Below are 25,799 nucleotides of genomic sequence, written 5' to 3' on the forward strand. Positions count from 1 at the left end.
AATGTTTTCAAGGGGTGAAAAGGGGGAAGCATTTAACCCATTGACTCCTGGTTCCCGTGGGTTGTGGATTGTCTCCAGCGCAGAAACATCCCACACTTCTGGATTCTACATGTCTGAGTAACAGGTTGGCAACCTAAGGCATCCCACACTGCAGAGTCAGAGCAACCGTGCGGCAGGAAGTGAGCCAGTTTGCACACTTGAAATGATGACTCCTATTGGGTCACTTTGTGTTCTTCATGCTAGTAGACCAGCAGGTAATGAAAGGAGCTGCTTTACTTGTAGAGGTAACTGACCTTGATCCCTATCAGGATCTAGGGTTGTTTCTATATAAAGGTGACAGGACTGTATCTAGAATTCAAGGTATTCACTTGAGTATATTTTTGTGCATTCACGCATGGGAAAATGTTGACTCGGGACTAGGGAACAACCAATGGTCCAACCAGGGTAAATCCAACAAAGGCTCAGATCCCTTGGGATCAAGGTTTGAGTCACCTACCAGACATATAACCAAGATGAGATGAAGTGCTGGCCAAGAGTGAGGGAAATAAAGAATGGGTGGTTATAGGAAGGAGATGATGAATATCAATTATGGCTTTGAAATGTGTTGTAGCAGTATGGGTTGTACCATGTTCTACTCATCTTCCAGTCTCTTGTAGAAATAGTGGATGGTTACCATCTTGAAGACTCAGTGATAGATTAGATTCAATGGAAGACATCTTCAAATGTGAGGGGTGCAAATGATGGGCTGTATTGGGTGCCACTTTTGAGCAACCTCCCGTTTCCTCAGCCTCATCTTTGGTTCCAGCTGTGGCTGTGGTCAACATTGCCATGTAGGGTCCAGCTCACTAGCATCGATAGTGCCTCACTTCAAGCATGTCCTGTGCGTTTTGCTTCCTGCCCTGCAATTTCTTGCACACTCACTGAACTCACATGTGTGAGTTAACATGTGAATGTTAAGAGAATGGGGAGTTAACACTCCGGGGTGAAATCTCTACCAGGGGCTAAGAGCTAGTGGATAAATTCTTTCCTTTTCATCCCTTGAATGTGTGGTTTCTGAGATGTATTTCATTAAGGTCCTCAGAAGATTGGTCATTAAATAACCAGTTGTTTGTGGCAGTGACACACTAGAGAAAACTTCTTTGGGTTGACTTTCCCTCCTCCTTTGTTTACTTCCTTATCTTTTACTTCTCCCTCAGAACACACTCCCAAATAAACTATCTGTATGTAAGCCTTTGCTGTCAGGGCAGCCCAAGCTAAACAGAAGTACAGAGCAGGGGTTGGCAAACTATGGCCCATGGCCAAAACTGTTGCCTCATTTTGTAAATAAAGTTTTATTGGAACGTAGCCATGCCTTTTTGTTTATGCATTACTATGGCTACTTCCGTGCCATCAGCAAGCCAAGGAGAGAGGACTCAGGAACCAAACCTGCCAAGCCTCAGTTTTTCAATCTAATTGGAAAAATGCAAATATTTGTGAAAAAGACTGGTTGATAAATTATTTATCCCCAAACAATGGAAATCTGTGCTACCATTAAAAATATATTTTAGATATACTATTTAGACATTTTAATATATATAAGTATCTAAAATTTTAAAACATCTGCCTATAAGGAAAGATTTTCAAGTTATATTACTAAGTAAGATTGAAGGTACCGGAAGAGTGGCGATCCATTGGCATGCATTTTAAAAAGTCTCTGTGGTTGCATATATTTTAAGAACTTTCTTAAGAAAACTTTAAGCAACTGTTCACAATGACTGTCTCCAGTTGAGTGGCACTACAGGCTAGGGTGGGTGAGGAGAGACTTAGACTTTATATTTTATACCTTTCTGAATACTTTGAAAATGGATTGTTATATGAGTGAAATACTCTACCTAATAATTGAAAAATGAACAAAATTGAAGGACTGTCAGTTATTCACAACTTTCTCCTCTTGGTGCCCTAATGGAGTGAGTTGGAGTTGGAGGCTGTTTTGGATTATGTGAGGGAAGTTGAGTGAGGGGGGAGGTGGATAGTCAGTTTGAGGGTAGTATAAATGCACAGAGGACAAGAGAAGGAAGGGTAAAAGAGTGAATAATCTAAAGGTTAAAAACCTTTTAAAATTATGGCCATGAAATTTTGTAGCTCAGTCCACACTCCTCTGCCTGTTTTTGCAGCTCCACAGAAAGGTCTGAAACCATTGACAATTATTTTAGAAAGCCATTCCTGTGAGAGCGAGACCTCATGAAGTAATCGTTTTAGTCAGTTTCTTTTAAAGAGTTATTTTTAAGTCTGATGAGTTTTTGGGATTTGGAGGGATTTCAGCCTGAGGCTCTCTATATAATCGTCTGCTTTTTATGCCAGTAATCAGTATCTAAAATTATTTTTATATTTAGTTTATGTGATTAATATCTCTTTCCCACTGGAATGTAAGCTCCATGAAGGCAAAGACTTTGTTTTGCTCACTGCCGTATTCTTTTTTTTTTTACATCTTTATTGGAGTATAATTGCTTTACAATGTTGTGTTAGTTTCTGCTGTGTAACAAAGTGAATCAGCTGTATGTATACATATATCCCCATATCTGCCTCCCTCCCACCCTCCCTATCCCACCCCTCTAGGTGGTCACAAAGCACCTAGCTGATTTCCCTGTGCTATGTGGCTCCTTCCCACTAGCTCTCTATTTTACGTTTGGTAGTGTATATATGTCCGTGCTACTCTCTCACTTCGTCGCAGCTTACCCTTCCCCCACCCCATGTCCTCAAGTCCATTCTCTATGTCTGCATCTTTATTCCTGTCCTGCCACTAAGTTCATCAGTACCAATTTTTTAATTTTTTTTTTAGATTCCATATATATGTGATACCATACCGTATTTGTTTTTCTGACTTGCTTCATTCTGTATGACAGACTCTAGGTCCATCCACCTCACTACAAGTAACTCAATTTTGTTTCTTTTCATGGCTGAGTAATATTCCATTGTATATATGTGCCACACCTTCTTTGTCCATTCATCTGTCTGTGGACCCTTAGGTTGCTTCCATGTCCTGGCTATTGTAAATAGTGCTGCAGTGAACATTGTGGTACATGTCTCTTTTTGAATTGTTGTTTTCTCAGGGCACATGCCCAGTAGTGGGATTGCTGGGTCATATGGTAGTTCTATTTTTAGTTTTTTAAGGAACCTTCATACTGTTCTCCATAGTGACTGTATCAGTTTACATTCCCACCAACTGCTGTATTCTTAAGATTTAAAATAGTCTTCTACCCAGTAGTTTTTATATTTATCCAAGGAAGACACTCAATAAATACTTGTTTAATCAGTAGTTGTATTAAGATAATTATGGGGACAAGTGGAATTAGCGAGGGGTGGACTCCACAAAAGAGAAAACTTTAATCTTATGGTAACCAATTTGATTTTTCTCAGTCTGACTAAGGACATGACTGGAAAGGAAGATGTGTACCGAGGCCCAGCCATCAGGGCTCTCTGCAGAATCACTGATGTAAGTTCTTTGTTTTACTGAGGTGTCAAAGGGGACCTATGTTTATCTGCAGGTGGCCATGTAAATTTAGTAGGATTCCCTGTCTGACTTTGTGAATCATCAGCAGAAGAGAAACATGACCACCAGAAAGGCTTTTGTGGCTCTAGGTTTTTTTTTCTTTTAGATTGTTTTTTCCTTTTGTTTATTTAGATTATTCTATTTCTCTCTATATTTACCCTCATGGACTTTTGTCATAGTCAGGGCACATTGCTTGCAGGAGACAAAAACCCATTCGAATTTAGCTTTAAAAAAAAAAAAATCTTTCTTACAAAATACAAATCTCTCAGAATTTGAGGTAAAGCTTACAACCAGAACAAGAAATAGGGCAGCTCTAAGGAACTCAGCAGCAAGATTCTCAGATATTTACTATTATCATCCATCATTTACCAGGCTCAAGCCCTCTCATTTAAGTATTTAAGAGAAAAGATCTGATTAGCCATCAGCCAGCCAGTGGCTTGTTATCTACCTGGGTCCAAATCAGGTGTTTAACCTTGACTTAGTCTGTTGTATTGGGAGGGATGAGGTTATAGAGTATGTTAGGCTGTCCCTTTCTTGGAACTCTGAGAAGGAAAGGTTAAAATGAAGGACATGCTGGGCATTGCCAAGCAAATTGAATAATATTTCAGCTATATTCATGATCGGGTGTATTTTATGTATATGCTTGCAATCTTCTCAAATTTCAAAGGTTGAGCAGGGTTAAGTGGTAAATCTGGATCCTAGGAGGAATAATAGAAATGGTTTAGTATTTTTCAATGCTCAGTTACTTTATTGTGGTTGCTTTTGCTTTTAGCATTAAATTGATACCATAAGACTTGACCATTCCAGGGCTAGCTAAGACTCTTCATCTAAGTATCGATCTTGGTGTATTTATGCATCCTTACTTACCTGCCACCACCTTCCCAGTGCTAAGCTTTCTTCCAGATAAATTAAAAAGAACTTTATTTTCAGAGGATTTCCTATTGAGGACTCAGTATAATAGCATATTGCGCATTTAATTTCTTATGAATCTAAAATAATCAGAGATTACAGTTGATTTATAGGACTCTCTGGGATCCATATAAAATACGTGCCCTACACGTAGAGGTATCTTCAGGACTTTAAAAGCATCCCCATTTAGGAATTTCTTTTATAATATCCCTGATAGGTTCAGCCTCTACTTGTGTATTTCTTCCGAACTGGGATTCTTCACTTTGAGATAGTTTATTTCATTGTGGAACAGTTATTCCTCTTCCTTACAAATGTTCCTTCTTTTTTTCTTTTTTCTTTTTTTTTTTTTTGCGGTACACGGGCCTCTCACTGTTGTGGCCTCTCCCGTTGTGGAGCACAGGCTCAGTGGTCATGGGTCATGGGCCCAGCCACTCCACGGCATGTGGGATCTTCCCGGAGGGCACGAACCCGTGTCCCGTGCATCGGCAGATGGACTCTCCACCACTGCACCACCAGGGAAGCCCCCAAATGTTCCTTCTTGAAGCTGCCACTTGGTTGTCTGGGTTTTGCCCTCTGGGATCTGATTATTATATGATAAGCCTTTTAATGCATTCTAAATATTTGCACAGAGACAAATATGTGACTTGTTTTTGTAAATTATTTTGAAGTGGTAGTTTTGGATGAAAATGTTCTGCTTCAACTGCTTTTTCTTTATGAATGTTCTCAGGGAACAATGTTGCAGGCCATTGAAAGATACATGAAACAGGCCATTGTGGATAAAGTCTCCAGTGTATCCAGTTCAGCATTGGTATCTTCCTTAGTAAGTGAACAAGTAACTGGTTCTCATGCATGGTACAGTTTCTAGTTGCAAAAACAAAGTATCAGTATGATTCTCTCGCAAATGAAATATTTAAAAATATGTATACATTTCTGTTACTTTATACAATAATGCTTTACCTGAAAGAGGAACATTGAGCATTAAAATGGGCAGTTATAAAAACATGAAATTTTTATATGTTTGAAAGGTTTTGGTAATCAGAAAGCTATGTTGTATATATAATACAGATAGTGTGTTAGGGTGGGATGGGGATCAGGAAAGAAACTGAGCTAATCTCTTTCTTTAAATCTTCCTTTATGACCTGCCCTTCTACCTCTTGTCTCTTTGTCCTCTGCTTTTGTTGGTGCCCTGTGTCTGCAGTGTCCTTCAGTCCAAAGTCTACTGTCCCATTACTAAATTTCCTCCCAGGAAGTGCTGTTTGTTTTAGTAATATCTTTTCTTTCTCTTTTTTATCAAAACAAAATTTATTCATGACAGCCTATCACATTGTATTTGATTAAAATTGGTTACTAATGTGTGAATGGATTAGATCATCTGAATCACGAGAGTTGCTGGTTCTGGAATATAATTGGTCAAGTTTTACAGCAGGTACTTTACTTTTTTATGGTACTCTGTTTTTTCTTCCAGGTGAGTTTCCTGGAAGTAAAACCTATAATGTTAACATTATTTAAGTACCATCCTATTAATTATCCATTCCCTCCCCGTCCTTCCCCTCTCATTACTTCCCTTTATACACCTTTCCCAGCCCACAAACATATGCTCACCTTTGCAAAGGGGTCTTGGAGAAAGTGTTTCAGGTTTATTAGTTGTCTCAGAGACTTGAAATAGACTTATAAAAGCTATAACATTGTTTCTCTTGTTCTGGAAATGTCTGTTAATAATTTTCCAAGAAAACTAACTCATGTTTCTAAACTTTTAGTGACTATGCATGATCTGTTCTCAATTTTTTCTGTATTTAGCACATGATGAAGATAAGCTATGATGTGGTTAAGCGCTGGGTCAATGAAGCCCAAGAAGCTGCTTCAAGTGATAATATTATGGTCCAGGTACTGTCATTGAATCACCTTAGCTTATGTCTCCAGATCATCTTTCTTTAGCCCTACATTTTAGGGGCAGTTTATTGATTCCCCAGATGAGTATTAGCTAAAGGCTAATATTAAGCAGCATAATATTAAGTATATATTAGTGCATATTCCCAAGTGAGTATCCCACTAATTATGATTACCACTGTAGGCCCTGCTATAGTGTTTAGTAGAAACTGTAGGAATGTTTGAGAAGATTCTTATATTCAGTGGTAGTTTGAGATGCTCATTCCAGAGGTCATAATTCATTTCAGTCCTTTGTTTGAAAAATAATTTGTGAAGATGGATGTTCAATTCTAAGCTTTTCAGGCCTTGATTATACTAGACATTAGAAAAACAGTAAAGAGTAATTATCACTTTTTGAAGCTTTAAAACTGTTTTGTTGGAAAGATCTCCTTTTGATATTCATTATGCTATTCTTAATTAAAAGGAACAAGATTAAATTCTTAACTGGCAATTTTATGTAAAGTACTCCATTTATATTTGAGAGGGTACTTATTTATCCTCTTTTAATGTTTACTTCTCATGTTAGCATATTCACTTATGAGGAAGTAGAGTAGTAATTTTTCCCTTGGGAAACATTCTCACCTTCCTAACTCTGATCATTGTGTTTTTACACAAAGTGCCATGATAATTACATGCCATAAGCCTACTTCAGGAGATTAATCCTTTAACCACTAACATAACCACAGATGATTTAAATCCACTAAGCAAGACCTGTAACACTGGTTAAAGCCTTGGACCTGAGAGCCTTTGTACTAACGATGGATGGGGCAACGCTGAACCTGCTAGAGCCATCTTCAGATTGTATGTCACCCCCTTAATACTTACCTAATCTGTATTAACAACTTCTGAGGGTAAATTAGAAACTCTTATCCTTTCAATCATGCCTGTGTTTGATTCAGTATGAAAAAGATATTCTATTTGTATACATTAAACTTGGGTATCTTTTAATTAAAAATGTATTTCCGTATGATTCTATATTTATGTAAGTTTTATCCTCTTCCTACTCAGCCTTCTCTCTATATCATATTCTTTTTCTTGTTCTTTAGTACCATGCGTTGGGAGTTTTGTATCACCTTAAAAAGAGTGATCGCCTTGCTGTTTCTAAGATGTTGAATAAATTTACTAAATCTGGTCTCAAATCACAGTTTGCCTACTGCATGTTGATACGAATTGCCAGTCGCTTACTAAAAGAAAATGAAGAGGGGTAAGTGTTTTCAGCTAATCCTAAGTAATTTTCCATTTGCTGGTTAACATACCTCAGAGTTTATTTCCTTTATGAATATTTTTTCGGCAATGTCAACTTTACAGATGGATTTGGTGTTTTCCAAATTAAGAAAAAAAATATGGGATTCCAAGAATCACAACTTTTTTTTGTGGCCTCTCCCGTTGCGGAGCACAGGCTCCGGACGCACAGGCTCAGCGGCCATGGCTCACGGGCTCAGCCGCTCCGCAGCATGTGGGATCTTCCTGGACTGGGGCACGAACCCATGTCCCCTGCATCAGCAGGTGGACTCTCAACCACTGCGCCACCAGGGAAACCCAAGAATCACAAATTTTATTTTTACTTTAATGTATGCTGCAGCATATATACTTAACAGATTATGATTGCTAATAATACAATAAATAACAAACTGATATTGAACAAAAAATATTTATCATAGGTTATATAGTAACTAAATGTGAAAGCTGGAAGTGACATTAAGAATCATCTTGTTTATCCTTTTTATTTTTATAAAAGAGAATGTTGAAGTACTGCATTTAATAGTTTATTTAAAGCACGTGAGGGAAGCTAGTAGAAATACACATTCATAAGGTTCTTATACTGTTCATGAAGTAGTGTTATAGTATCTGATGGTAGACTGTGATAATATAAGGATGAATACTGTAACCTCTTGAGTAATCACTAAAAAAACTAGGAGATATAAATGTCAACAGAGAAGAAAAAATGGAATATTAAAAAAAATATTCAGGGCTTCCCTGGTGGCGCAGTGGTTAAGAATCCACCTGCCAATGCAGGGGACATGGGTTCGAGCCCTGGTCTGGGAAGATCCCACATGCTGCGGAGCAACTAAGTCCGTGCACCACAACTACTGAGCCTGCGCTCTAGATAGAGCCCGTGAGCCACAACTACTGAGCCCATATGCTGCAGCTACCGAAGCCCATATGCTTAGAGCCTGTGCTCTGCAACAAGAGAAGACACTGCAATGAGAAGCCCACGCACCGCAATGAAGAGTAGCCCCTGCTCGCTGCAACTAGAGAAAGCTCGCGTGCGGCAAAAAGACCCAACACAGCCAAAAAAAAAAAAAAAAAAATTTCAGCTGAGCTTCCTGCTTTCAGTAATGGTAGAGTAGCTTGGTTATATTAGCCCTCCTGCAAATAATGATTATATCATTAGTCCAAAATTGTGCGTCTGTGAAACAAAAGAACCCACACTATTTGAAAGTACTGGTGAGTGGTGAAAAGCAGGCAAAAACTGGAGGGAAATTACTGCGTGGAAGACAGAAACTATACTGGGTGAGATTTGTGTATATCTGGCTGGTCTCTGAGGGCACTCCACAATTTTGGGGTGTGGGATCATAGAAAGCCATAGTATTTATGGACAGTGGGGAGAGAACACAGTTTGAAATTAGAAGAATGATGAAAATTTAGGGTGGAAATCCTGGGAAAGAGGGAGCCACAGATACAGTGAGCCTCAGAATCAATTTTAAACTCCGCAAAAAATCTTTGGCTGACTACTCAAGTGTGCTTATACAGGGGAAGACTCCAGTAAACCTGTCAAAAAGCAGTAGCTGTCAGCTGAAAGAACTGAATGGAGAGTTCACTTGCAACTCACCATGGAGAAGATAACGTTTGGAATTTGATCCCAACTCAGTTAACTGCCTGCTACAGGAACATCTTAGATTCTAGAGTCTTTGCATTGTATCGTTCACAATGTCTATATACAGTAATAACTAAAAAAATAAAAATAAAATTGCTAGAAGTGCAAAGAATTTGGGAAATATAACCAGTAGTCACATTTTACTATAAGCAGCAAGAGGAAACCAGGTCATACCTTCACCACTTTCCTTGGAAATTCCCTCAAGTAAATATCCAAAAATTACAAATTCTGCTTTCCACATAACTGTAGGACACAGTTTCACTGAGCTCTGTGCCAGTACATAACAAGGATCCACCTTACTCCATTTTACAATAACAAGTTTCTGACTTCCTTCTGATCCTCCAAGACCAGCTTTCTACAAGCAGTCTGTGAGCCCTCACTGCCTCTCCTTCAAGACCAAATTTATAATAACAGTCCGTCAAGGCATTTTAGATTTTCTTCATTATGCTCACTAGAATTCTTCCAGCCTCTGCCTATTGTCTGGTTCCAAAAGCAGTTCCACAATTTTAGGTATTATAGTAGCACCTCACTTCCAGGTACCAAAATCTGTATTAGTGTTTTATTGCTGCCATGACAAATTACCACAAATGTAATCACAACATCCATGATCTCACAGTTCTTTAGGTTAGACATTGGTCTCATGGGGTAAAGTTAAGATGTTGGCAGTGTGCTTTTGCTTACTGGAAGCTTTGGGAAAAAATCCACTTGCAATCTCGTTAAGGTTGTTGGCCAAATTCATTTCTTTGTGGTTATAGATTGTAAGTCCCTATTTCCTTGCTGGCTGTCAGCCAGGGGTTGGTCTGTGCCATTTAAGGTAACATATTCACAGGTTCCACGGAGGAAAGCATGGACATCTTTGGGAAGCCATTTTGCCTGCTACAAGTACAATAACTGAAATGGATGATTTGCTGGATGAGCCTAACACCAAACTAGAGATGGCTGAGGAGAGTGAAAGTGTTAGTGCATTTGAAGATAGTGCTATAGAAAGTAACTAATTTGAAGAACAGAGAACAGATTAAGGAAAAATAAACAGAGCTTCAGAGAACTGTGGCATAATATCAGGTGGCCTACCACTTGATATATGATTGGAATCCAGAGGGAGATGTGAGAGAATGGAGCAGAAAAGGTATATGAAGAAATAATGAACAAGTATTTCCCAGTATGCATTTATTCTAGAACTGTAAGGTTGACCTAACAGTCAAAAATCAACATAATATTTCTCATCTAAAGAATAAAGGAGGGCTTCCCTGGTGGTGCAGTGGTTGAGAGTCCGCCTGCCGATGCAGGGGACACGGGTTCGTGCCCCAGTCTGGGAAGATCCCACATGCCGCGGAGCGGCTGGGTCCGTGAGCCATGGCCGCTGAGCCTGCGCGTCCGGAGCCTGTGCTCCGCAACGGGAGAGGCCACAACAGTGAGAGGCCCGTGTACCGCAAAAAAAAAAAAAAAAGAATAAAGGAGATAAATCCTAACATCTTGATGCTAAAAAGCAATTGATAAAATTCAGTGGCAATTTGTAATTAAAAATATCTTTTCAAAGCAAATAATAGAAGGGAACATAATTATTCTGATAGGAGTACCAAAAAATCTACAATAAACTTTATACTTATTGGTGAACAGTTAAAGGCTTTCCCTTTAAGATTGTGAATGAGACAAGGATGCTTGCTAATCCTGTTTTTTAAGTAACATTTTAATGGAAGGCCCTACTTGGTGCAATAAGTTAAGAAAAAAATTAAAAATCTAAAGATTTGAAAGATGACATGAAAGTGTCTTTGCAGACAACATGACTGTGTATATAGAAAGTGCAAAATAATCTATATATTACCTATTAGAATTGATACATGAATTTACCAAAGTTACTGGATAGGCTAATATCCAGAATCAATTTTATTTCTACATACCAGCAACTGATCAATAAGATACAATTTTGAAAAGATGGTACCATTTTAATTAAAATCAAATCATTAGGAATAAATCTACCGAAAATTGTATACATCTCTACACAGAAAATTATCAAATGTTATTTAAAGTAAGACTTGAATAAATAGAGGGATATGTCATGTTTTTAGATTAGAATATTCAATACTGTAAAGATAGCACATCATCTTATTTTGATTCATGAATTCATTGAACCCTCAATCAGAATTTCAATTGGCTTCTTTTAAATACCAAACAGAAATGCATACGTTTGTGTGTCAAAAGACATACCAAGGACACCTTTAGTACTGTTTTTCATAATAGCCCTGAAATGGAAGCAGGCCAAAGGTCCATCACTGGTAGAATCAAAAAATAAATTGTGGTATATTCATATAGTAAACAGTATGCAACAGTGGAAATGAACATATTACCATTGTCAAATGTAACCACATGGATAAATCTCAAAGAAGTCACATACAAACAAATACATTCTGTATAGTTTTGTATAAATTAATTTCAGACTTAACTGGCACAACTAATCTGTAGTATTTTTTTGTTTGTTTTTGTTTTTGCGGTACGCGGGCCTCTCACTATTGTGGCCTCTCCCGTTGCGGAGCACAGGCTCCGGACGTGCAGGCTCAGCGGGCGTGGCTCACGGGCCCAGCCACTCCGCGGCATGTGGGATCTTCCCAGACCGGGGCACGAACCCGTGTCCCCTGCATCGACAGGCGGACTGTCAGCCACTGCGCCACCAGGGAAGCCTACCGTGATGAATATTGATGTTAGATGGAAGTAAAAGCATGTTAAGTTTTTGTGGTTTGTTTTTGTTTGGGAGGAAGATATTGTTAGTGATATTAAACTTTGTCAGAAATATATATGGGTTAGTAACTAAGAATATAAATGGAATATAAAGCTTTAATAATGTTGAAATAAAAATGGAACAAAGAAAAGTTGATTGAAGGTTGGTAAGGAAAAAATAATAAAGGCAAAGTATATAAATAGAAAAAAGAAAATAAATTGGATAGAATTAAGTGTAAACGTGTTAGTTATCTCTTACTGTGTGACAGATTAGCCCAAAACATAGCCGCTTATAGCAGACATTTATTATCTCACAGTTTCTGTGGTTAGGAATTTGGAAGTAGCTTAGCTGTCTGGTTTTGGTTCAGGGTTCTTCATGAAGTTGCAATCAAGTTGTCAGAGCTGTAGTCATCTGAATCTGGAAGATTCCAATTTCATTCATGCAGTAGTTGATAGGCCTCAGTTTCTTCCTGGCTATTGACCAGGTGCTTCGTTTCTCACTTTGAGAGCCTTTCTCTAGGCTGCCTGGATGTCCTCACAGCCTGGCAGCTGGCTTCTCCAGAGTGAACTGAGGGAGAGAGCCTAAGGTGGAAGCTGCAGTGTTTTATAACCTAATCTTGAAAGTGACATGCCATCACCTCTGATGCTTTCTCTTGGTCACACAGACCAACCCTCGTATAATGTGGGAGGGGGCTACACAAGGATGTAGATATTCAAAAGTGGAGATTTGGGAGGACCATCTTGGAGGCTGGCTAGCAAACAGGATATTTCAATTATAATAATAAATGTAAATGGGTTTACTTACATTATTAAAGGATTACTTATTAAAAGAGTCTCAGATTGGGTAAACAAAATAACAGACCTACTATATAGCCTTTTACATAAGACACTTCCAAACAGAATGACGAGGAAACATTTCAAGTAAATATGTCAAGAATATATGCTAGATATATACTAACACAAAAAAATAGTTTAGCATTATTAGTCTAAGCCCCAATAGGAATCAAGGTTTAAAGCATTAAAAATGACAGTGGGATTTTGTATTTTGACAAAAGTAATGGTCTTAAAAATGGTATAACAGGAGTGATCTTACATATACTTAATAGTGTTGTTTCAAAATATGTAAAGCAGAATGTTAAATACAAGAAATTAAGGTCTTGGGAGACTTTATTTATTTTTGGATTTTGAATTTTATTTTTTTATACAGCAGGTTCTTATTAGTTATCCGTTTTATACATATTAGTGTATATATGTCAATCCCAATCTCAAGGTCTTGGGAGACTTTAAACACTTCTCTTAGATGGCCAATCAAGCATAAATACTTCAGACTGTAGTTGACCTGTATATCACTGATAACAAAATTGACCTTGGATTTATAACCCTGTGTCCAAGAGAGAATACATAATATTAATTCTTTAAAATTTTTAAATTGAGAAACATAATGTACATATAGAAAAATGCATAAAAGTTGTAGTTGTATACATTATGTCCACTTTCTGTGAGACACTCTTATAATGATCATATACATTAGGTGGTAGTACATTTCTGGTATTTCAGAAATGTTTTATGTATCCTTCTTGGTCATAACTACCCCCAGTAGAAACCACTTTCTGACTTTTATGGTAGTTATTTCTTTGCTTTTATTTAGATTTTTACCCCCCTGTGCATGTATCCCTAAACAGTAAAGTTTAGTTTTGCCTTGTTTTGAACATTCTGTCTATAGAATCATGCAGTATTTTGGGTCTTTTTTTTTTTTTTTTTCCACTCAGTATTCTGGTGTAAGATTCACCCTTGCTTTTGGTGTAGCTCTAGTTCATTTTAATTATATTTTATATTTCCTTGATTGAATACTTCCTAGTTTATCTATATTCATTCTTCTATTAATGGGCATTTGGATTATTTTCTGTTTGGAGCACTTATTAATAATGAAATGGCTATAAACAGTATCCCTGTACCTCATACCACACTGCCTCATTACCATAGCTTTGTGTCTTTGTATGTAAGCATGCATTCCTATAGGGTACATATCTAGGAATAGAATTGCTAGATCATTGGGTATACATCTCTTTACTAGGTAACGTTAGACTTTTTTTCAAAGTGATTGTACCAATTTACACTCCAGCCAGCAGTGTGGGATTTCTTGAGGCTTGATATTGTCAAACTTTAAAAATTTTACTAATCTAAGGGGTATATTATATATTTTTTATTGAGCTATAACTCGCATATCATAAAATTCACCTTTGTAAAGTGTAAAATTCAGTGGTCCTTAGTATATTCACAAAGTTGTATAACCACTACTACTAACTCCAGAACATTTTTACCACCCTAAAAAGAAAACCCCAACCCATTAACAGTCCTACTCCCTATTCTACCCTCCCCTCAACCCCTGGAAAACATTAATCTGCTTCCTGTCTCTATGTATTTGCCTGTTCTGGACATTTCATATAAGTGGAATCATACAATATGTGGTCTTTAGTTTTTGGTTTCACTTACAATAATCTTTTCAGGGTTCATCTATATTGTAGAAGTATCAGTACCTCATTCTTTTTATGGGTGAATAATATTCCACTGGGTGGCTATACCATATTTTATTTATTCATTTGTCTGTTGATGGACATTTGGGTTGTTCCCACTCTTTGGCTATTATAAATAATAATTCATAGACTGCAATAGACTGCTGCTATTGGCAGTCATGCATAATTTTTTACGTGGACATGTTTTCAGTTCTCGTGGACATTTACCTGTGAGTAGAATCCCCAGGTCATAATGTAACTATGTTTAACTTTTCGAGGAGTGCCAAACTGTTTGACAAAGTGGTTGTAACCATTTTACATTCTTGCCAGCAGTGTGTGAAGTTCTGATTTCTCCACATCCTCACCAACACTCACTATTGTCTGTCTTTCTTTATTATACACACCATAGTAGGTGTGAAGAGGTATATCAATGGGGGATTTTTCCCCCCCCACTGGAAAAGTTTTATTGAAAAAAAAATTATACAGGTAAGTTCTTGGTCTGACAGCAAGAAAAGTTTTAGTTCCCTAACAAGTTTCAGCATCTTTTCATATGCTTATTGGGCATTTGTATATCTTTTTAAAATCCTTTGCTCGTTTTAAAAAAATGGGATTATTTGTCTTTTATTGTTGTTTGAAATAGTTGTTAAATATATTTTGGATACTAGACCTTTATTAGGTATATAATTTTCAAGTATTTCCTCCCATTCTGTGGCCTTCCTTTTCACTTTCTTGATAGTGTCCTTTGAAGTACAGAAGTTTTAAATTTTGATGAAGTCTAATTTGTCTTTCTTTCTTTGATTGCTTGTGCCTTTGTTATTATACCTAGGAAACCATTATCTAACCCAAGGTCACAAAGATTTACACCTATGCTTCCTTCTTCTAAGAGTTTTATTTTTTACATTTTGGTCTTTGGTCCATTTTGAGATATTTTTGTATATGGTGTGAAGCAGGGGTCCATTTTCATTCTTTTGCATGTGGATATGCAGTAGCAATATGAGTTTGCAGTTGTCTCAGCACCGTTTGTTGAGAGACTGGTCCTTTTCCCTTGAATTATCTTGGCATCACTGTCAAATCATTGTGGTTTTAATTTGTAATTTTCTAATTACTAATGAGTTTGAGAACCTTTTTCTATATTTATGAGCCATTTGGATATTCTTTTATATTTAAATACCTATTGGAGTTTTGCCCTTTCTTTTGTTTGGGTTATCTGTTTTATCCTTATTGATTTCTAGTTCTTCTGTATTCTAGATGTGAGTCCTTTGTTGGTTGTATAAGTTGCAAATAGCTTTTCCCACTCAAGTTTGTCTGTTCCCTTTCTTGATATCTTAATGAACAGAACGTTCTTAAAGGTAATGTCATTCTTTTACTTTCAGAATAATATTTTTGGTGTCTTGATCAAGAAATGTTTTCTACCCCAAGTTTTCAAATGTATTTTCTGTACTATTTTCTACAAGTGTTATAGTTTTAACTTTCATGTTTTAGGTCTATAATCTACCTGGAATTGTTTTCTGGATATGGTATAAGGCAGCAGTCTTTTTTTCCCATATGGATATGCAGTAGTCCCAGCGCCATTTGTTGAAATACCTGTCTATACCCATTGCTATGCAATATCAGCTTTGCCATGAAACAGGCATCCTTATATGCATTGGTCTGTTTCTGGGCTCCTGTTCTCCACTACTCTATATTTCTCTCCCTGTACCAGCAAAACATTGTCTTATCATCACAGCTTTATAATAGTGTAGATATATGGTAGAACAAATCCTCCTCTCTTATTCATTTGCAGTAATGTTTCTCAGTTCTTGTTTTGTATCCTTATTTCTCTTCTCTCTGTGTGTGTATATAATTTTATCATGGATTGTTTAGCTTTCCCCTCAGTTGAGTTTGCCTCTTCCTGGGACACTCCCACCAAGAACATTAATAAAAACCAAGAAATTCTAACCTGGACAATCTTATCCCCCAGATTTTTCATTCATTGGGACTTTAGGGATATTTTTCCACAGGCAGCTAGTGAGACCAACCATCGCAATGACTGGCCATGCTGCCAAAATGAGTTTCCTTTGGTCATGCTGCCAAATGACCTCTCATTCTTTGATCCACTTCCAGAAAGCTACAGTAGAAACCTGGCTTGACGCTCACCTTGCTATAACAATTTTTATGCAAATAAGTACAAATATCCAAGCAAAACTCATACCTAACCTACTGGAGTAACATTCATTGGGCGAAACACATAGACTGGTGCAGTACTAGTAGCACTGGGCTCCACATTGCCTTTTCATCCTAGGACAGTGTACAGAGGTCTATCAGGACCATTTTTCTCAGCCCGAGAAAGGGATTATGACCCTTGGGTTTTGAGATTTTTAAACTACCGTGTATAATTATATGCCAACAAATTGGATAACCTAGAACCTATTTTGATGGCTTAACATAAATTTTGAGGGAAGCAGCCCTTCCCTGGCATAATCAAGGGCTGGGATCCAAACCTTGCCAGATGTATGACATGGCATGCTAGTAGTAGAAATCTCCATGTCCACCTTTACTGTTGGGGAAGCACCAGCCCCTCCTTTGGCATGATAGGAAGGAGCTTGAGTCCCAAGCTTTGTGGGTGACCAGAATCGATTACACATTTAGCTGAGTCCAGTTGTTATGGAAGTTCATAGGAATCCAGCTTCTTTTCTGAGTGGCCAGAAGATCAGTTTTGGACAAAATGACCATACTCCGCACTTGTTAAACTCATTTATTAATTTTCAGAATTTCTCTGGCAATTATTTTTGATTTTGTATGTCCAGTATTATAGTTGGCCTTTAAAAAAATTACAGTTTTTGCTATGAACTTCCCTCTTAGTACTGCTCTTACTGCATCCCATAAGTTTTGGTATGCTGTGTTTTTGTTTGTACGAAGGTATTTTCTAATTTCTCTTTTGATTTCTTCTTTGACCCATTGGTTGTTCAAGAGTGTGTTGTTTAATTTTCGTATGTTTGTGAATTTTCCAGTTTTCCTTTTGTTAATTCTAATTTCATCCCATTGTGGTTGAAAAAGATACTTGGTATGATTTTAATCTTCTTGAATTTGTTAAGACTTGTTACCTAACGTGATCTATTCTGGAGAACATTCCCTGTGCACTTGAGAAGAATGTGTATTTTGCTGCTGTTGGGCAAAAAGTTCTGTATATGTCTGTTAGGTCAATGTAGTTCCAGCCCACTGCTTCCTTATTGATTTTCTGTCTGGATGTTTTATCCATTATTGAAAGTGGAGTATTGAAGTCTTCTACTATTATTGAATTGCTCTCTTTTCCCTTCAGATCTGTCAATGTTTGCTATATTTAGTTTTTTGAAAATTGTTTTGACTATTCTGGGTCCTTTATGTTTCCATATAATTTTAGGATCAGCTTTGAATTTCTACAACAAAAAGCCTGCTGGCATTTTGATAGGGATCGCATTGAATAGAATAGATCTATTTTGGATAAATCAATTTGGGAGAATTTCCATCTTGACAATATCTAGTCTTCCAGTCCATGAACAGAAATTGTTTCTCCATTTATTTAGATTTCTCAGCAGGGTTTTGTAGTTTTCAGTGTAAAAGTCTTGCATTGCTTTTATTAAATTTATTTCTAAGTATTTTACTCTTTCTGATACTGCTGTGAATGGAATTGTTCTGTTCATTTTGTTTTGGATTAATTGTTGCCAATATATAGAAATCAGCAGTTGATTGTTGATTTTCACGTGTTGATCTTGTATCCTGTAACCTTGATATGGTCATTTATTTGTTCCATTTGTGTGTGTGTGTGTGTGTGTGTGTTATATTCCTTGGGATTTTCATGTATAGGATCATGTCATCTGAGAACAAATACAGTTTTACTTCTTCCTTTCCAAACTAGATGTCTTTAATTTCTTTTTTTCCTAATTGTACCATCTTGAACCTTCAGTACAATGTTGAATAGAAGTGGTGAAAGCAGATATCCTTGCCTTGTCCCTGATCTTAAGGGGAAAGCATTAAGCATGACGTTAACCATGGATTTTATGAAGATGCCCTTTATCAGTTTGAGGGGATTCCCTTCATTCTCTAGCCTTTTTGAGAGTATTTATCATAAATCGGTGTTAGATTTTGTTGACTGCTTTTTCTGTACCTGTTAAGATGATCATGTGGTTTCTGTCCTTTTTATTATTAATTTGGTATGTAACACAAAGTGATTTTCTTTTTTCTTTTTCCTTTTTTAAAATTGAGGTAGAATTGATTTACAATATTATATAAGTTTCAGGTGTACAACATAGTGATTCACAATTTTTAAAGGTTATACTCCATTTCTAGTCATTATCAAATCTTGTGTGTATTACCTGTGCTGTACAATATATCCTTGTAGCTTATTTATTTTATGAATAATAGTTTGTGTCTCTTACTCTCCTACCCCTATATTGCCGCTCCCCCTTCCCTCTCCCTACTGGTAACCACTAGTTTGTTCTCTATATCTGTGAGTCTTTTTCTTTTTTGTTATATTCACTAGTTTTATTTTTTAGATTCCACATATAAATGATATCATACAGTATTTGTCTTTCTCTGTCTGACTTATTTCACTTAGCATAATATCCTCCAAGTTCATCCATGTTGTTGCAAACAGTAAAATTTCATTTATTTTTATGGCCGAGTGGTATTCCATTGTGTATATATATGACATATTCTTTACCCATTCATCTGTTGATGGACACTTAGGTTGCTTCTATATTTTGGCTGTTGTAAATAATGCTGCTGTGAACACTGGGGTGCATATATCTTTTTGAATTAACGTTTTCCTTTTCTTTGAATATATCCCCAGGAGTGGAATTGCTGGATCATATGGTAGTTCTGTTTTTAGTTTTCTGCGGAGTCTCCATATTGTTTTCCATAGTGGCTGCACCAATTTATATTCCCACCAACAGTGTAGGAGGGTTCCCTTTTCTCCACACCATTCTCCACAGCATTTGTTATTTGTGGACTGTTTAATGTCTGTTATGGCAAGTATGAGCTGATATCTCATTGTGGTTTTGATTTGTATTTCTCTGATAACTAGTGGTGTTGAGCATCTTTACATGTGCCTGTTGGCTATCTGTATGTCTTCTTTGGAATAATGACCATTCTGTACTTCTGCCCATTTTTAAATCAGGTTGTTTGTTTTTTTGTTTTTCTTAACATCTTTATTGGAGTATAATTGCTTTACAATGGTATGTTAGTTTCTGTTGTATAACAAAGTGAATCAGCTATACATATACATGTATCCCCATATCTCCTCCCTCTTGCGTCTCCCTCCCACCCTCCCTATCCCACCCCTCTAGGTGGACACAAAGCATGGAGCTGATCTCCCTGTGCTATGTGGCTGCTTCCCACTAGCTATGCCACTCTCTCACTTCTTCCCAGCTTACCCTTCGCACTCCCCGTGTCCTCAAGTTCATTCTCTACATCTGCATCTTTATTCCTGTCCTGCCCCTAGGTTCTTCAGAACCATTTTTTTTTTTTTTTTTAGAATCCACATATATGTGTTAGCATACGGTATTTGTTTTTCTCTCTCTGACTTACTTCACTCTGTATGACAGACGTTAGGTCCATCCACCTCACTACAAATAACTCAATTTCGTTTCTTTTTATGGCTGAGTAATATTCCATTGTATATATGTGCCACATCTTCTTTATCCATTCATCTGTCGATGGACACTTAAGTTGCTTCCATGTCCTGGCTATTGTAAATAGAGCTGCAGTGAACATTGTGGTACATGACTCTTCTTGAATTACGGTTTTCTCAGGGTATATGCCCAGTAGTGGGATTGCTGGGTCATATGGTAGTTCTATTTTTAGTTTTTTAAGGAACCTCCATACTGTTCTCCATAGTGGCTGTATCAATTTACGTTCCCCTCAACAGTGCAAGAGGGTTCCCTTTTCTCCACACCCTCTCCAGCATTTATTGTTTGTAGATTTTCTGATGATGGTCATTCTGATTGGTGTGAGGTGATAGCTCATTGTGGTTTTGATTTGCATTTCTCTAATGAGTAGTGATGTTGCGCATCCTTTCATGTGTTTGTTGTCAATCTGTATATCTTCTTTGTAGAAATGTCTATTTAGGTCTTCTGCCCATTTTTGGATTGGGTTGTTTTTTGATATTGAGCTGCATGAGCTGCTTGTATATTTTGGAGATTAATCCTTTGTCAGTTGCTTCGTTTGCAAATATTTTCTCCCATTCTGAGGGTTGTCTTGTTTATGTTTTCCTTTGCTGTGCAAAAGCTTTTAAGTTTCATTAGGTCCCATTTGTTTATTTTTGTTTTTATTTATCTTTTTCTAGGAGGTGGGTCAAACAGGATCTTGCTGTGATTTATGTCACAGAGTGTTCTGCCTGTGTTTTCCTCTAAGAGATTTATAGTGTCTGGCCTTATATTTAGGTCTTTAATCCATTTTGAGGTTTTTTTGTGTGTATGGTGTTAGGGAGTGTTCTAATTTCATTCTTTTACATTTAGCTGTCCTGTTTTCCTAGCACCACTTATTGAAGAGGTTGCCTTTTCTCCATTGTATATTCTTGCCTCCTTTATCAAAGATAAGGTGACCATATGTGCATGATTTATCTCTGGGCTTTCTCTCCTGTTCCATTGATCTATATTTCTGTGTTTGTGCCAGTACCATACTGTCTTGATTACTGTAGCTTTGTAGTATAGTCTGAAGTCCGGGAGCCTGATTCCTCCAGCTTCATTTTTCTTTCTCACGGTTGCTTCGGGTATTCGGGGTCTTTTGTGTTTCTATACAGATTGTGAAATTTTTGTTCTAGTTCTGTGAAAAATGCCGTTGGTAGTTTGCTAGGGATTGCGTTGAATCTGTAGATTGCTTTGGGTAGTATAGTCATTTTCACAATGTTGACTCTTCCAATCCAAGAATATGGTATATCTCTCCATATGTTTGTATCATCTGTAATTTCTTTCATCAGTGTCTTATAGTTTTCTGCATACAGGTCTTTTGTCTCCAGGTAGATTTATTCCTAGGTATTTTATTCTTTTTGTTGCAATGGTAAATGGGAGTGTTTCCTTAATTTCTCTTTCAGATTTTTCATCATTAGCGTATAGGAATGCAAGAGATTTCTGTGCATTAATTTTGTATCCTACTACTTTACCAAATTCATTGATTAGCTCTAGTAGTTTTCTGATGGCATCCTTAGGATTCTCTATGTATAGTATCATGTCATCTTCAAACAGTGACAGTTCTACTTCTTTTCCAATTTGGATTCCTTTTATTTCCTTTTCTTCTCTGATTGCTGTGGCTAAAACTTCCAAAACTATGTTGAATAATAGTGATGACAGTGGTCAACCTTGTCTTGTTCCTGATCTTAGTAGAAATGCTTTCAGTTTTTCACCATATGGCCTTTATTATTTTGAGGTAAGTTCCCTCTCTGCCCAGTTTCTGGAGGGTTTTTATTATAAACCGGTGTTGAATTTTGTCAAAAGCTTTTTCTGTGTCTGTTAAGATGATCATGTGGTTTTTCTCCTTTAATTTGTTAATATGGTGTATCACATTGATTGATTTGCATATATTGAAGAATCCTTGCATTCCTGGCATAAACCCCACTTGATCATGGTGCATGAGCCTTTTAATGTGCTGTTGGATTCTGTTTGCTAGTATTTTGTTGAGGATTTTTGCATCTGTGTTCATTAGTGATACTGGCCTGTAGTTTTCTTTTTTGTGACATCTTTGTCTGGTTTTGGTATCAGGGTGATGGTGGCCTCGTAGAATGAGTTGGGGAGTGTTCCTCCTTCTGCTATATTTTGGAAGAGTTTGAGAAGGATAGGTGTTAGCTCTTCTCTAAATGTTTGATAGAATTCACCTGTGAAGCCATCTGGTCCTGGGCTTTTGTTTGTTGGAAGAGATTTTTAATCACAGTTTCAATTTCAGTGCTTGTGACTGGTCTGTTTATATTTGCTGTTTCTTCCTGGTTCAGTCTCAGAAGGTTGTGATTTTCTAAGAATTTGTCCATTTTTTCTAGGTTGTCCATTTTATTGGCATATAGTTGCTTGTAGTAATCTCTCATGATCCTTTGTATTTCTGCAGTGTCAGTTGTTACTTCTCCTTTTTCATTTCTAATTCTGTTGATTTGAGTCTTCTCCCTTTTTTTCTTTGTGAGTCTGGCTAATGGTTTATCAATTTTGTTTAACTTCTCAAAGAACCAGCTTTTAGTTTTATTGATCTTTGCTATCGTTTCTTTCATTTCTTTTTCATTTATTTCTGATCTTATCTTTATGATTTCTTTCCTTCTGCTGACTTTGGGGTTTTTTTGTTCTCTTTTCTCTAATTGCTCTAGGTGTAAGGTTAGGTTCTTTATTTGAGGTGTTTCTTGAGGTAGGATTGTATTGCTATAAACTTCCCTCTTAGAACTGCTTTTTCTGAATCCCATAGGTTTTGGGTCATCGTGTTTTCATTGTCATTTGTTTCTAGGTGTTTTTTGATTTCCTCTTTGATTTATTCAGTTATCTCTTGGTTATTTAGTAGTGTATTGTTTAGCCACCATGTGTTTGTATTATTTTACAGATTTTTTTCCTGTAATTGATATCTAGTCTCATAGCGTTGTGGTCGGAAAAGATACTTGATACGGTTTCAGTTTTCATAAATTTACCAAGGCTTGATTTGTGACCCAAGATATGATCTATCCTGGAGAATGTTCCATGAGCACTTGAGAAGAACGTGTATTCTGTTGTTTCTGGATGGAATGTCCTATAAATATCAATTAAGTCTATCTTGTTTAATGTATCATTTTTTTTATTGTTTTTTGTTTTTTTGTGGTATGCAGGCCTCTCACTGTTGTGGCCTCTCCCGCTGCGGAGCACAGGCTCCGGGTGCGCAGGCCCAGCGGCCATGGCTCACAGGCCCAGCCACTCCGCGGCACGCGGGATCCTCCCGGACTGGGGCATGAACCTGCGTCCCCTGCATCGGCAGGCGGACTCCCAACCATTGCATCACCAGGGATGCCCTAATGTATCATTTAAAGCTTGTGTTTCCTTATTTATTTTCATTTTGGATGATCTGTCCCTTGGTGAATGTGGGGTGTTAAAGTCCCCTATTATTATCGTGTTACTGATTGATTTCCCCTTTTATGGCTGTTAGCATTTGCCTTATATATTGAGGTGCTCTTATGTTGGGTTCATAAATATTTACAACTGTTATATCTCCTTCTTGGATTGATCCCTTGATCATTATGTAGTGTCCTTCTTTGTCTCTTGTAATACTCTTTATTTTAAAGTCTATTTTGTCTGATACAAGAATTGCTACTCCAGCTTTCTTTTGATTTCCATTTACATGGAATTTCTTTTTCCATTCCCGCACTTTCATTCTGTATGTGTCCTTAGGTCTGAAATGGGTTTCTTTTAGACAGCAAATATACGGGTCTTGTTTTTGGATCCATTCAGCCAGTCTATGTCTTTTGGTTGGAGCATTTAATCCATTTACCTTTAAGGTAATTATCGATATGTATGTTGCTATTACCATTTTCTTAATTGTTTTGGGTTTGTTATTGTAGGTCTTTTCCTTGTTTTGTGTTTCCTGCCTAGAGAAGTTCCTTTAGCATTTGTTGTAAAGCTTGTTTGGTGGTGCTGAATTATCTTAGCTTTTGCTTGGCTGTAAAGGTTTTAATTTCTCCATTGAATCTGAATGAGATCCTTGCTGGATAGAGTAATCTTGGTTGTAGGTTTTTCCTTTTCATCACTTTAAGTATGTCCTACCACACCCTTCTGGCTTGCAGAGTTTCTGCTGAGAAATCAGCTGTTAACCTTATGGGGATTCCCTTGTATGTTATTTGTTGATTTTCTCTTTTAATATTTTTTCTTCGTATTTAATTTTTGATAGTTTGATTAATATGAGTCTTGGCGTGTTTCTCCTTGGATTTATTCTGTATAGGACTCTTTGTGCTTCTTGGACTTGATTGACTATTTCCTTTCCCATATTAGGGAAGTTTTCAACTATAATTTCTTCAAGTATTTTCTCAGTCCCTTTATTTTTCTCTTCTTCTTCTGGGACCCCTATAATTTGAATGTTGGTGCGTTTAATGTTGTCCCAGAGGTCTCTGAGACTGTCCCCAATTCTTTTCGTTCTTGTTTCTTTATTTCTGCTCTGTGGTAGTAATTACCACTATTTTATATTCCAGGTCACTTATCCATTCTTCTGCCTCAGTTTTTCTGCTATTGATTCCTTCTAGAGAATCTTAAATTTCATTTATTGTGTTGTTCATCATTGTTTGTTTGCTCTTTAGTTCTTCCAGGTCCTTGTTAAACTTTTCTTGTATTTTCTCCATTCTATTTCCGAGAATTTGGATCATTTTGCTATCATTACTCTGAATTATTTTTCAGGTAGACTGCCTATTTCCTCTTCATTTGTTTGGTCTGGTGGGTTTTTACATTTCTCCTTCATATGCTGTGTATTTGTCTGTCTTCTCATTTTGCTTAACTTACTGCGCTTGGAATCTCCTTTTCCCAGGCTTCAGATTCGTTGTTCCCATTGTTTTTGGTGTCTGCCCCCAGTGGGTAAGGTTGGTCCAGTGGGTTGTGTAGGCTTCCTGGTGGAGGGGACTGGTGCCTGTGTTCTGGTGGATGAGGCTGGATCTTGTCTTTCTGGTGGGCAGGTCCACGTCTGGTGGTGTGTTTTGGGATGTCTGTGACCTTATTATGATTTTAGGCAGCCTCTCTGCTAATGGGTGGGGTTGTGTTCCTGTCTTGCTAGTTGTTTGGTATGGGGTGTCCAGACCTGTAGCTTGCTGGTCGTTGAGTCTTAGCGTTGGTCTTAGCGCTGGGTCTTAGCGTTGAGATGGAGATCTCTGGGAGAGCTTTCGCTGTTTGATATTACATTGGGCTGGGAGGTCTCTGGTGGTCCAATGTCCTGAACTTGGCGCTCCCACATAAGAGGCTCAGGCCTGACACCCGGCCAGAGCACCAAGACCCTGTCAGCCACACAGCTCAGAAGAAAAGGGAGAAAGAAAAAGAAAGAAAAAATAAAATAAAGTTATTAAAATAAAAAATTATTAAAAATAAAAAAGTAATTAAAAAAAAGGAGAGCAACCAAACCAATAAACAAATCCACCAATGATAACAAGCAGTAAAAACTATGCTAAAAAAAAAAAAGTGGACAGACAGAACCCTAGGACAAATGGTAAAAGCAAAGGTATACAGACAAAATCACAGAAAGAAGCATACACACATACACACTCACAAAGAGAGAAAAAGGAAAAAATATATATATATATATAAAAGGAAGAGAGTAACCAAATCAGTAAACAAATCTACGAATGATAATAAGCTCTAAATACTAAACTAAGATAAACATAAAATCAGAAACAAATTAGATGCCG

General features: G+C 37.2%; 1 protein-coding gene across 2 annotated transcripts in view; it reads left to right on the plus strand.

Moving 5' to 3' along the window:
- The window catches only part of COPG2 (COPI coat complex subunit gamma 2), a 129,746-nt gene that overhangs the window by 27,618 nt on the left and 76,329 nt on the right, over positions 1-25,799 (plus strand). For both annotated transcript variants that reach the window (XM_060305306.1, XM_060305307.1), the window contains 4 exons: positions 3,397-3,472; positions 5,166-5,258; positions 6,236-6,322; positions 7,411-7,568. In XM_060305306.1, the coding sequence (XP_060161289.1) occupies positions 3,397-3,472; positions 5,166-5,258; positions 6,236-6,322; positions 7,411-7,568 (414 nt within the window). The remainder of the gene's footprint in view (positions 1-3,396; positions 3,473-5,165; positions 5,259-6,235; positions 6,323-7,410; positions 7,569-25,799) is intronic.

This window comes from Globicephala melas, chromosome 9 (assembly GCF_963455315.2).
Source record: "Globicephala melas chromosome 9, mGloMel1.2, whole genome shotgun sequence".
Classification (NCBI taxonomy): domain Eukaryota; kingdom Metazoa; phylum Chordata; class Mammalia; order Artiodactyla; family Delphinidae; genus Globicephala; species Globicephala melas.